The following is a 12,922-nucleotide window of genomic DNA, read 5'->3' as shown; positions in this document are numbered from 1 at the left end:
TCAAATTGTGGGCTAAACGAATTTTTTACTGTGTTTTGTTTTGTGGTAGTTTTGGATTTGACGTTAAATTCTTAAATTTGGACTTATCTAAATTCTGATTTATAAATTGAGATTTACTCGCATTATTACAGCTTGCAGTAAATTTCAATTGTCGTTGACTCCGCCCGACTTTGGCAGTCTGCCAGCCGAAGATCTGTTCGCCAAATTGGGACCCGTGGCCGTGTTTTCCGCGAAACACCACTGGACGGCACCCAAGACACTGAAACTGAAAAAGACTGGTCAACGCGGTAGTTCACACAACGGAGGTGTTGGAAGTGGAGGAGGAGGTACTGGCAATGGCGGCAGCTTTGGGTTCAGCGTCCGCGGCGACGCTCCTGTCACCATCAGGGACGTGGAATCCGGATCAATAGCTCAGGTAAGAAGAAGGCGTTTTCTTATCTCAAAATAGGCGTTTGTATATTCTAGGTAATGCTTGTAGTACCTTATGGCATGAGCCCTAAGCCATTGGGCTTAGGGCTCATGCCGGATATAACCTATAGGCTATGTACCAAACGATAATCAAAGTTTCGATCGCGTTTAGCAATGCCCAACATAGACCTTATATGACGTATCTAAGGTAGGTACAACAGAAGTGTAAGTTCCATATAAGGTCAAAGTATAAAAGGTCTAGACCGCGTACTAATATAGTGTCATAAAAACATAACTTGTGATTTAGTGAAATTAACAAACCTCATCAAATACCTAGCCTTTAAAAAAAAATACATTTTAATTACCATGCTTTCGCATTGCCTTATATTCTATCACGAAAAATGACTGCCTTATAAATATTAACTAGCGAATAATTACAATAAAAATAATAAATACGATATAATAAATTGTAATAATATTTACGAGATTGCAGAAGATATTATTTATAGATACATTTTTTAATTAGTAACAATAGCGCACAGTATCTGTGGCCTAACTCCTTATTATGTCGGTTAAAAAGCCATTTAGAATTAGTATTTTTATAACTATAAACTAATAACAGGTTATAGGTATAAGAATTTAGAATGTATAGCCCAATTAGTTAATTATACAATCATACAATAACGTAGGTAAATGTATAACTCAAAATTTGTTAAAGTGAAAAAACTGTAAGAGGGCAACGAAGCTCCCAACTGTTTAGGTTTATGTGAAAAAAAGTAGCCTCCCCCCCTAACGTTTTCAATGGATTTCCGTCTATGCTTGAATAAAAATCCAAATAATGCCCAATACTAATGCGAACAAAAATCAGATGACCTATTTATATGAACTCGAATTGTTACTTACAGTATGCCGGCATGAAAGAAGGCGACGTCATCGTCGGAATTGGCGACGAAGATGTGAAGTGGGCCAATTCGGATCATGTGGCGAAGCTCATAAAACATTTCCAAGACTCTTTGGTAATGAAAGTTGTGACACCAATCAACCGCGACAGTAATAGGGTAAGTCGTTGAGGTTCATTAGTTCTAAATAAATAAGAAAATATAACAAATGACATAATATTATACAGCTACCGTTTTACACATTACAAAATAAAAACCGTCTACTAAAACAGTTACCGTGACGCGGTTTTATCTACCAGGAACGGTCTCTTTATGGTATTTTTTTTTCAATCGAATACGGTTTTTGTATTATACTATGTTCTTAAGATGTTTTTTTTTTCCAAAACACGAAGTCGATTAGTTGGAAGGTATATATATTTTTTAACCGTTTGTTGACGTTAGCCAAACAGTATATACACTTGGTTCGATTTTATGTTTGATATAATGTTCTCATTTAAATTGATACATCAGAGATGTTGTAGGTACAACTTGTGAGACTGGGATGACTTACTTATTGATGTTTTTTTCTCGTATGTTTATCAAAAAACAAAAACAAAAATAGTAATGAAAATCTTAACAAAGAAAAATAATGATACATTATTATAAATATAAAAAAAGAAAATTTACAATTCGAAACTTAGCTATCACAAATACAAAAATGTCTTAATACAAAATTAACATTTATATTTTTTTTACAGTATTTGCACAACCGACAACATATAGTAGATTCGAAAAACATGATGAATAATAAACTAAGTACGCCACACGATAAGTTAAGCCCGAGGAGTTCGATACTGAGGAAGAAAATATGGAATCCGTTCAGAAAATAACAGCTGTTCAATTATTTTTACTCATCAGCATAAGTATTATATTTTTGCTCATAAAAAATATTACAATTTTTTTTTTTTCAATTATATATACGTTGTTTAATGCATCTATTTTAATAAATTGCTGCTGTTAACACTAATAGGCTCTACCTAGCTTTATATTATATTCATTGTAAATAATATAATAGCGTTTTAATTCTATGTACAGACTATATACTTTATACATGATATGAAAAGTTCAGGTTAGTAACGGTAAATTTGCTTATGTTATTGTCTTTTTTTTTTTTTTTGTCACCGATCTTTAAGAGTTACTATTTTTCTGTTAATTTATTATTGTTGTACAATAAAATAATTTTTTACATTTCTATTGTGATGTATTATTTACTTTATTTTTTTAAGTATAAATCTATTACATTTATTAAAAATATTATATAAAATAAAAACATTAAATAAATAAACATTATTAAACAATTTCACAATAAATGTCATCTACACATCGCTATCTGTATCGTGAGCACGAGTTGGCGGTTTTTCGTAGTTGTCGGAATAACCATCTGACATTTCCGACACAGACATGATGTTCAACAGCTCTGGTTCTGTGAAAATATCTGAACCACCGCTCTGCCCGTGATGTCCGATTGCGTTAAAGGGTAATCCGTTATACCTGTTAAGTGTAATATTTGAGTTTAGAATAGTGTAATGAGAAAAATATAAGTTTATTAAATTAATTTGACTGCAAGTACTTTTTGCAATTATGAGCGTTGTGCGGGTACTGTGAATAATAAGCAATGCCATCGTTGTCTTGGAAAAAACAGCCTTCAGAATCGAAATTCCTGCTAGAAGCTCTAGAAGATAAACTAGTATGATCGTCTTCATCATCGCCTCTGTATCCGCTACGATGATGTCTATTGCAATCAACTACGCCTTCAAACATCGAATTTACATCGCTTAAAGCACCTAAAAAATATATATAGTCAATTTTAGTAATGCAAACAATGCAAAAAATTTAAATAAATAAATAAAACACAAATCACCTTCTGCATCCGTCAGACCAGTGTCGTTCATAATAGAAATATTTTCCAAAGCTGGATCGTCCGTCGTATACCCCGTACTATCCTTATCTAAAAGCGGTTCAGACACTTCCTCTTCATCACTCCATTCAGACTCTGAAATTCCTAGTTGACAAGCACTTTCTTCTAATATCCGCCTTACTTCCGCTTCCTACGACACAAAACGTTTTGCATATAATAAATTATTACATACTAATAAATATATAATGATAATTTCCAAAATAATCGACAGTATATAGGCAAGAATAGTTAATGTTGAGTTGTATATAACACACAATTTACAGTAATAATAATACTGTTAAATGATCACCTGTCGTTTGACTTCTTCCATCATTTCCCTTTCTTTCTTTTCAAACATTTTAGATTTCATAGCCTCTTCATTGAGATCACTATCAATTTGTTCATTTTCATTAGAAACGTCATTGTTGACTTGATTATCATTTCCTTGTTGCTCTCTGGGAAAAAAATAAGATAATATATCATAAGTTATAAAGCAACATATTGATAAAAATATGTATAAAAACATACTCTGTAATTGTCGTATCTAAATCACTGGCGTTAGAATTATTGTTATTATTAATGGGTTGACATGGCTGGTCTGCTAATATTTGTTGTATTTTATTGGTGAAATCAGACTGAGGGGTTTCATTGTCAACAGAAATGGAATTCAAATTGCCATCTTGACGGTTGTGATTTTTCCTTATCTGTTTAATACAAACGGAATTTGAATCCATAATAGGATGATCCGTATTAGTGGTTTCATCCTTTTTAGACAATGGCGCTTTTCTGCTGTGTTTACGACTACTGCTGTCATGGAATGATTGGCTTCTACATGTTTTTTTATTGGTATTGCTTAAGCTGCCAGATTCGATATTTTCTATTCCGTGTAAGCTGTTGTTGCAATCTTGTTCTGGTTCTGATAAATCTAAATTAATATCTGAAGAAAAAAGCCATTTGCTCGGTGTAGGAACTGATGTGGGTGGTGGTGAAGGTGACGGAGACGCGTCAGTGGTTGTACGACTATAGCTTTCATCAGAAGACGAACTAGAAGTCAGAGATCGGTTTAGAGAGCTTAATGAAGACCATGGTACACCACCGTGTGATGTTCCATGTGGAGCTGCTTGATTATATCCTTTAATTTTTTTCTTAGAGGCAAATAAAGGATTAGTACCATGGCTGTTGATATTATTACTTGGTGGTGGCTTTGGTAATGGTTTCATGTAGGGCTTTATGTTTTGCTGCCAATGATTATCACTGCTTTGGTTTAACAAAAAAAAAAAAAAAACATATTTAATTAAAACAACTTAAACTTTATAATAATGTTTAAATATAATATATACTACAAATTATACTATTATTATTGTCTAACGATAAAAAAATGATATTATGCTAATTTCTCTTGTTGTGGCTAAATGCAAACACACTTTGAGTTACTACTTTTGTGAGCTAATAGTCAATTTTACAACAATTTTTCATTTAACGACAATAATAAAGCTGATACAAATCCAGGGGAAATATTTGTATACAATTTTGTTTTAAACTGTTAAAAATATATTATGCTTTAGTTTTTATTAAAATTATTATTAATTTTTTTAATTTGTTTAAAATTGGTTTAAGCGAGGTCAAATTACATATAATGAAATTTAGTACAAAAAAAAATGTTTTATGGTTAAATCAATAAATCCTTCAACAGAGGATAAAATCACTGTACAATTAAAACTGAAAATTAAATATATATACATAGTATATATTGTTGACACCTATTTCTTTTTTTTGCGAGAGTATTAAGTAAAATACTTAAATTTCATACGCTATCTAGTAAGAATAAAAAAATGCGTCAGGTGACAAGTACGTAAGTAAACCAACGTAAAGGAAAAAGTTTAAAACGCTCTCCTGTAAAACTATTTTGTATTTTTGCAACATTTTTTTTACTAAAATCAATTAATATGTATTATCTATATCTGTGCAGTTAACTTATTACCACTCCAATAAACAATTAATATATATTTATTATTTTCATGTTAAACATATTAATATATTTAAAAAAAAAAAGTATTTACCCTTCATCTATATGAGGGATTGCTTTAATACAATTATTTACTAAAAAGTTAATTATTATTTCTTTGTCTTAAATAACATAAACCACCTATGTTATTTGATAGAGAATTTACTGTCAACTAAAAAGAGTAACAATCATATTGTGTTATATTTTTACGAATAATCGACCCAGTTTTTATTTGGTTTATTCCAAAGCTAAGTTAACCCTAGTTCATACAAACCAAACAAATGTATTGACATACAGTACAAACAATTAGAAAGAAATGTACAACATTTTACCCATTAGGTGGTGGTGGTTTCCACGTAGAGTATTGTGCAGATGATGGAGGAAAAACTTTAGTTAATCCTTTATGTGGAGGTAGTTTAGGAGCTGCCATTACTGGTGTTACATGATGATAACTGTACGAGTTGTTGCTTTTTTTAGTGATACTGCTATTGTTGCTACCTAAATTAAAAAAATATATATATATTTAATTCAATTGTCAACTTTATACCATATACATTTCAAACATTTTTTTATTTAACTTAATTATATATAATATACAACAATATTCTTCATATTATGTTACGTAATATGTATTGCCTACTAATTGAGGCTCAGACGACGGTTTATAAATTTGGTAGTTTAGGGGTTTACAGCTAGCTGTCGACCTAATGCTTAACAAACAAGTTTACCACCTAAGAGTTAGGGGTGGCTATTTCCCTACCAGACAGTCACACGCCCAAACGAACAAACCAGTGGCTGAGATTTGAACCAGCAACTGTGCGTTTTACACTGTCTTCTTATCTCACTCAGCCACGAGTCTGCCCTATATAACAATATTTCAAAAAACACATTCGATTTTGTTGACAAATAATTTTTATATAGCAATGTCTTAGAAGAAATATCAACAAGATTGAACAGATGGTACAAATTATATAATTGTATGAAATAAAGTTACCCGAAGGAAGCAATAAATGACATTCTGTGGGTGAAGTTTCGATGTCATTTGTTAATGAACGCAGTCGATTCACTGTTGGTCTGAGCATTCTGTAAGGCCTAGGTGGAACACCTAAGCAAGATAACGGAGTTGGTACGCCACCATACACGTTTTCTAAAAAGGAATACATGTTATATTAAAAAAAAAAAATAATTAGGTAAGTAATAAATCATAACGAAAATTAAAAGCTTACCAGTCGTTTCTTTTCTACTACTAGAAGACTGAATGGAGTTTAAGCCAGAAACTTTTTTTCGATCTGTCAAAAAATAAGTAGTCATATCGCCTTTTCCTTTGACTTTGACATTTCCCCGACATTGAAAAACATACGGTTCGTTTTTCAGCAATTGGTATACCTCTTCAGTAACCTAAATCAAACAGATCATATTTTTTTAATCACTAAGCTAAATAGTAATAACAACAGACACATTCATAGTGCAACGTTCATATCTCACTTGAGTATAATTTGGAAGACCCGTCGAATCCATACGACTGGCTACATTTACTGTGTTTCCCCAAATATCATACTGAGGCTTACGTGCACCAATTACTCCGGCAACAACTGGTCCAATGTTAATACCTAAAAATTACAATTACCAATTGGTAAAATAAAACTTAATGAATGCAATATGTAATAATTGTTTTAATTAATCATTTTCTTAATGAACGTACCAACTCTAAGCATGAAGTTGTTATAGGAATTATCGTTAATATATACAAGTTTTTCCCTCATCGCAAATACAAATTCTATTAAAACAGTCATGTAATGGATAGCCGACATAGGGTCATTGTCTGAAATACTGTGTTCCGGCATCAATCCGACAGCTGCCATGTATGTTGACCCAACAGTTTTGATCTTATCAATCGGTAAGAAGTTACTGTCCTCCAAAAGCTACAACAATTTATACACAAGAATGAATATAGTTACCTAATTAAAACACATAACATTTTAAGTTGTGCCAATATCAGCTATACTCTAACCTCGTCAAAATCAGCAATAATTTCGTTTAATAATCTTAAGCATTCCACTCCTTGATTGTTACCGTCTAGTTCGATATAGAACTCATGATAATTTGTAATTGATGCAAACATAACGCCAACTTTATTGTAACTATGGTGGTAGAGGTCGTGTATTCCATGCTGTTAAAGTAAAAATAATCAAAACTAGAATTTTGTAGATTTTTACCAATGTTTATAATTTCAAACTTACAATATTGTTTTTAAACTGGTTCTCTAAAAAGTGTGCAGCAACGTGTCCAGGCAACAAGTTGAACAATATTCGTCTATTACTGTTTTGTAATACTTCCATTTCTTTCTTTTCTTCTTTAGCCTGTTACATAAATTTTAATTTATCACAGTTAGTTATTGTTTAACCTAAAATATTCCAAAATACTTACCTGGACTTTCCATAAAAAGTCTAAACGTGTAGTCCACTCTACTTGTCTACCGTGAATGATAATAGCCAACATAAACATTATGACAAATACTATGCTTGTTATATGCAATGGGACTGCATTCCTAAAATAAAAATATATATACATTTATTTTGACGTGTCAAGACGTGTTAAGAAGAAATGTTAAGTGTTTAATTTACTTGATCGTGATGTCGTAACACAAAAATAAATGTCGATGGGTAAACTGAATGAAAATAATGTACATGAGTGCCATTACAGAAACGAGGAAGCATTTGATCAGTATTGGCAGGCGTAAAAACACGGCCACTGACAAAAATCCTAAGCAGCATGATAAAACCACATATTGCGGTAATGGACAGGCACGGTGATCAGACGTATTAAGTAACATGGCTTCTGTTGACGAGACATTTACTGCACCATTGCAAGAAGTATCCAGACGGCATGTAAACTAAATTTGATTTTAATATTGTTATTTTACAACATTTTACCAAACAACATTATTAAGTAGCTCTCACACAAGATTTGTTTCCAGTGTCTAGTTTTAAGTGTTGGTATGAGTGAAAAATAACATTGTGGTTTCATAAATATTTCGTTTGTTAGTTTAAAACGAATCATTAGGTAATTTTATGTTATAATAAATTAATATAAAAAAAACATTATTTGTGATAGTTATAATGAATACTTTCGGATAGTAAACTGGTTACGAAAAAAATCTTCTTTGTTTAACTGTATACATTAACACTTGTTATGTGTTAATTCTTCACAATAATTAATGACGTAAGTCGTACGTGATAGATTGTAAATACATACCACGTTAACTTGTGCAACTATATACACGAGTAACACTGTGAAGACATTAATGGCTAGTCGCAATAAAAAGCATTGTGATATATCCCATATAATCCATCTTAATCGAACAGCTAAGACAACCATCAAAACAACCTAAATTAAAGAAATTTTTGTTTAAATTTTGTTGAAAAAATGAATTCATTATTTATATTATTTATTACTAAGTTTATATCGTAAACTAATAAACTTACGGCATTCCAAACAAAAGCGGTTAGGAATAGAAGTAACAATATTACTGTTCTCGGCAGTATAGTCGCGTGCAGACAAGCAATAATGATGACAATCAATAAATTAATTACCAACGAACTAGTAAATCCAATGTCAGATCCATCTAATTGAAACTAAAAAACCAAATAGTAAAATTAATAATTACATTTATAATAATAAAACAAAATCAATTTACCGTAGTTTCCTTGTGACTATCCTTAAAACATAGCGTTACTAAACTAACTTGAGCTTCTTTTTCTCTATCAATACTACGGGCTTCAATAGCTTGATTTAAGTATTTATTGATTCGGTTTGTCGGTTGATGATATACACTAGAATGACGTTTCTTAAATGGCCTTTTGAGTTTGTCAGTCACCTTGTGCTAAAATTGATGTTTAATAAGTACAATATAAGTAATAAGTAATAAGTAAATAATAATACTCAGGAGAAAACTTAGTATAATGGGTCGGGTCATAGAGGGGAAAGAGAATATTGGGATGATGAAGGTCTAGGAATAATTATTATAACTGAAAGTGAAAAAAACATTTTCAAGTAAACGCTTCGCTGCAAATTTGTATATGGTAGAAATGCAAATATCGATAAAAGTATTGTAATGACAATGATGTGCTTAAAATTGTATTTTTAGTAAAGGGTGGAATACAATTGGGGTTAGTAACAACATAATGAAACTATTTTACAGATACATGTTGACTGATGATTGATTTTTACAGTGACCTAGAAATGTACCACGGCTTAAGTGTAAATTCTCCCATTTTTGGTTTTTCCTTAATAAAAAAAAAAATTGACTACAGATTTTTGAGAAAATTGTACATGTACATCCCTACTTTAAATATATTCAATCTAATTTACACTATTAGCCTTTAAACTACACCTTTAGATAAAAATAAAGAAAAAGTCTCCACCCCATCTGGGGGAAAAGGTTTTTGATATTTTTTTTTTTATCAAGGAAGGAGGAGTGAACTTTTTAAGTTTTAGCATAATAATAATATACCTTTAAAGCGAGATTTCTTATCTATAGAGTTGCTACACAAAGAAATCATGCAAAAAAATATAATAATATAACACATCATTGTTAAAACATCATCTTAGATCCGCTATAAGCTATAAGTTTTTTTTTTAAATAATAGGTACTATGTTAAAATAAAGCTAATACTTTTGCTGACGCCACTATATTTGTTTCAGATGACATGGGAGTTGTCATGTTGCTAAAAGGTGCTTCAACGGAATATTTGATCGAATGAAGTAGTTGAATAACAACATTTGAGACATTTTTAAATGTTATTTTCTTCCCTTCTCTAGCAGAGAAATTGCATTGCGGGTTCATCAAAAGTGGCTAGAAAGACATTATTAATAAGTCACAAAATAACAATGATAACCCTTTAGTTGAATTTTGTATTAAGTTTTCTTAATAAATACCTTTCTTCTACGAGCAGGAGGAACTATGAAATATGTTGTCACGTTATTATCCCTTAAATACTTATTACGGGTACTGCCATGGCCAGGTTCAACTTCATATTCTCCTCCAAGACAATCTAAAGTAGTTTGTGTAATATGAACACGCCTAAAAAGAAATATTGTATTTCTTTTTTTTAGAATGCTCAAGATAACAGTGATTTCTACTTAATAAGTACATTAATGACTTAATATACTATTCAAAATCATTAAAATACAAATTGTCTTACCCTGGCTCTCCGCCAGCTTCCATATTATTTGCTAATGTTACGTCATTCGACCAAACATCATACTGCCATTTTTTAAGACCGAGTACTCCACATAATACTCGTCCAGAATGAATTCCAACTCTCATGTTTAAAACTACATCGGTAGCTTCTACAACTCGACTAGAATGGAAATTTAAAACCACAGATATTATGTAATAATTATGTACAAACAAACAATATCAAAATGGTATAAATATTGTCTTATAATTACAATACTTACGATATAGCATCAATCATATCAAGTCCCATGTTAACAGCGCACTTTGCATGGTCTGATCGCGATTCTGGCAAACCAGACACACAATAATAACAGTCTCCAAGAATTCGTATACGAAGACAATGATTATGACTAGCCAACTGATCAAATCTACCAAACAGTTCGTTGAGAAGCCGAACCAACTGTTGGGCACAGCATTGTGAAGCGAGCACTGTAAATCCGACTATATCTGCAAAAAGTATGCTAACATTGTCATGGCGTTGAATGTAAATTTTATGGAATTGCCCCTCGACAGGACACATTATATCATTCTTCATCTCTAAAGCTACATGTTGAGGAAGTACTGACAGTAAAAGTCTCTCCTAAAAAAAAAATATTAAAAAAACATTAGTAACCAAAAAAAATTGTGCAATACGATTAGAATTAAATAAAAAAATATTTCTCAGGTTTAAAATAAGAAGAAATCGACATTTTAATTTACCAATTTTTCATTTTCATCTTCCATATCTAGTCTCGCAGCTATACAGTTCCTTGTATCTAGAAATACACGTCGTTGGGCTTGTTCCATAAGTATATGTAATACTAGACCTATTATATTTATACAAGCCAAAACTATGATGTTTGAAATTGTCTGAAAAAAAAACAAAATTATTTTGAAACAAAAATTAAAGTATATAAGTAAAAAAGTTAAAATAATATCAAAAGTTGTATAATAATAATTTAATGTATTACAGCCATTTTTATGTAATTTTCAAAGTTTTAGAAAGAATTACTGTCAGAATAAGATTTTTACATTTTATGCTATGTTAATACTACAATTTAATAAAAATAAAAATAAATATCATGTCAATAGTTATTTTTAAAAATAAATATGCAATATGACAGTGGCGTAAAAAGGATTTTATTTTGGTTAGGGCTACCCTTTAATATACCAAAATTAAATATATGACATAGGCACTACATTTTAATTAATAATTTATATTTCCTGAAATTTCAGGGAGGGCTGTAGCTCCTCAGCCCCTTCCCAAAAACGCCATTTTAATATGTTTATGAAATAATAACAAAATAAATTTGATATTACATAAACAATGATTATTAACAAAATTTGATTACCAAGTTGAATAAAATACCGCAATAAATAAGCTTGTGTTAATATGTATATCGTACCCATAAAACTAACTAGGACATAAACATGTGAGGAATTGAACTCAATGTTGTGCATAATTAACATTGAAATAATTATTCAAGTAACTTAAAAATATAATAATTACCTGTTGTATTGTGTATCTTTGAAAAGTGTGAGCAAATATTACTGATATGGTAAGATGTATGATGGGCAACGCCAATCCAAATGAGAAAACAATAGTCGTCTTTAACGGAATCATTGTATATGTGAGGAACGTTACAAAGGAAATTTGCCAAACACCTTCGGCGATTACTTGATGAGATTCAAATTTAATAAACGGTAAGATCTTATAAAAAGGATTTCCAATAGGAAATGAGACTAGACAAAACATTATGAAAAACCATAATAGAATGCAGCAGATCCAATACAAATAAGATTCGTGCATGTACTTGGTGTTTAGAAAGATCATTAATAAAATAAATACAAAAGTGTGGAAAAAATAGTAAACATTGTTAATGGTCAGAGTTTGATTATATATTGCACTGATGATGGCGAGGACGAGGGTGAGGATGGCCATGAGTGCGATTACATTGGTAACGCACGACTGATGGAGTTTGGACACATATTGTTGATAGAGCGCCTCAAGCTCAGGATTTTCAAAACGACAGTCCCTCGGCGTCCACCACGGCAGCCTATGACGCTGTCTGCTCATTGCTTTGACCCTGTGATCCATGGCTTCAACAATACAACGTATTTTTCACGTACCTGCGACAAAACGATTGGATAAAGTTTGTCAGAGGCCAATCATCTAATACGACCAACGCACAACACCAACTACAATAATACACTCACTTGACATTTCAGAACTGATAATAATAAATTTCGGATAATACTGATTCCGTACTGGCACCGGACATATCTGGCACCGACACTAGATGAGGCACGCGACAACGGACACCACGAGCTGTTTGACCGTTTTGTTTTCAGTCGACGACAAACTGGACATTGTTCGCTCGACAAATATTGAAAACAACAACAAAACTGAACGGGGATCGTGAACGACGTCCGGACTTTATCAAACATAAATA

The 12,922-nt window shown here is 31.5% G+C and overlaps 2 protein-coding genes across 3 annotated transcripts in view; one reads left to right on the top strand and one right to left on the bottom strand.

Annotated features, from left to right (window-relative positions):
• LOC126837254 (rhophilin-2) overlaps positions 1–2,429 on the top strand; it is a 21,630-nt gene extending 19,201 nt beyond the window's left edge. The window contains exons 11-13 of the mRNA XM_050571092.1: positions 132–415; positions 1,314–1,466; positions 2,045–2,429. Coding sequence (XP_050427049.1) covers positions 132–415; positions 1,314–1,466; positions 2,045–2,176 — 569 coding nt within the window. The 3' untranslated portion in view covers positions 2,177–2,429. The remainder of the gene's footprint in view (positions 1–131; positions 416–1,313; positions 1,467–2,044) is intronic.
• On the bottom strand, positions 2,060–12,922 carry LOC126837253 (Ca(2+)/calmodulin-responsive adenylate cyclase). Of its 2 annotated transcripts, none has more exons than XM_050571090.1 (24): positions 12,687–12,922; positions 11,980–12,599; positions 11,190–11,339; positions 10,712–11,070; positions 10,453–10,611; positions 10,187–10,331; positions 9,924–10,103; positions 8,946–9,131; positions 8,734–8,883; positions 8,504–8,635; positions 7,873–8,141; positions 7,676–7,796; positions 7,489–7,608; positions 7,260–7,418; positions 6,951–7,170; positions 6,734–6,858; positions 6,475–6,646; positions 6,243–6,395; positions 5,581–5,746; positions 3,772–4,500; positions 3,554–3,698; positions 3,208–3,394; positions 2,917–3,130; positions 2,060–2,837 (listed from the first exon to the last, which is right to left on the bottom strand). In XM_050571090.1, exons 2-24 carry the CDS (start codon positions 12,565–12,567, stop codon positions 2,663–2,665), a joined length of 5,004 nt encoding a protein of 1,667 aa, XP_050427047.1. In that variant the 5' UTR covers positions 12,568–12,599; positions 12,687–12,922; the 3' UTR covers positions 2,060–2,662. The 2 variants fall into 2 exon arrangements, with proteins under 2 accessions (XP_050427047.1, XP_050427048.1); XM_050571091.1 differs by having other exon boundaries at positions 2,061–2,837; positions 3,772–4,497.

Source organism: Adelges cooleyi, unplaced genomic scaffold, assembly GCF_023614345.1.
Source record: "Adelges cooleyi isolate 19-005CV unplaced genomic scaffold, UGA_ACOO_1.1 ACOO_flye_CR_arks_rails_tigmint_CR_PRNA_247, whole genome shotgun sequence".
NCBI classification, from domain to species: domain Eukaryota; kingdom Metazoa; phylum Arthropoda; class Insecta; order Hemiptera; family Adelgidae; genus Adelges; species Adelges cooleyi.
This window is presented reverse-complemented; position numbering and strand designations above follow the sequence as displayed.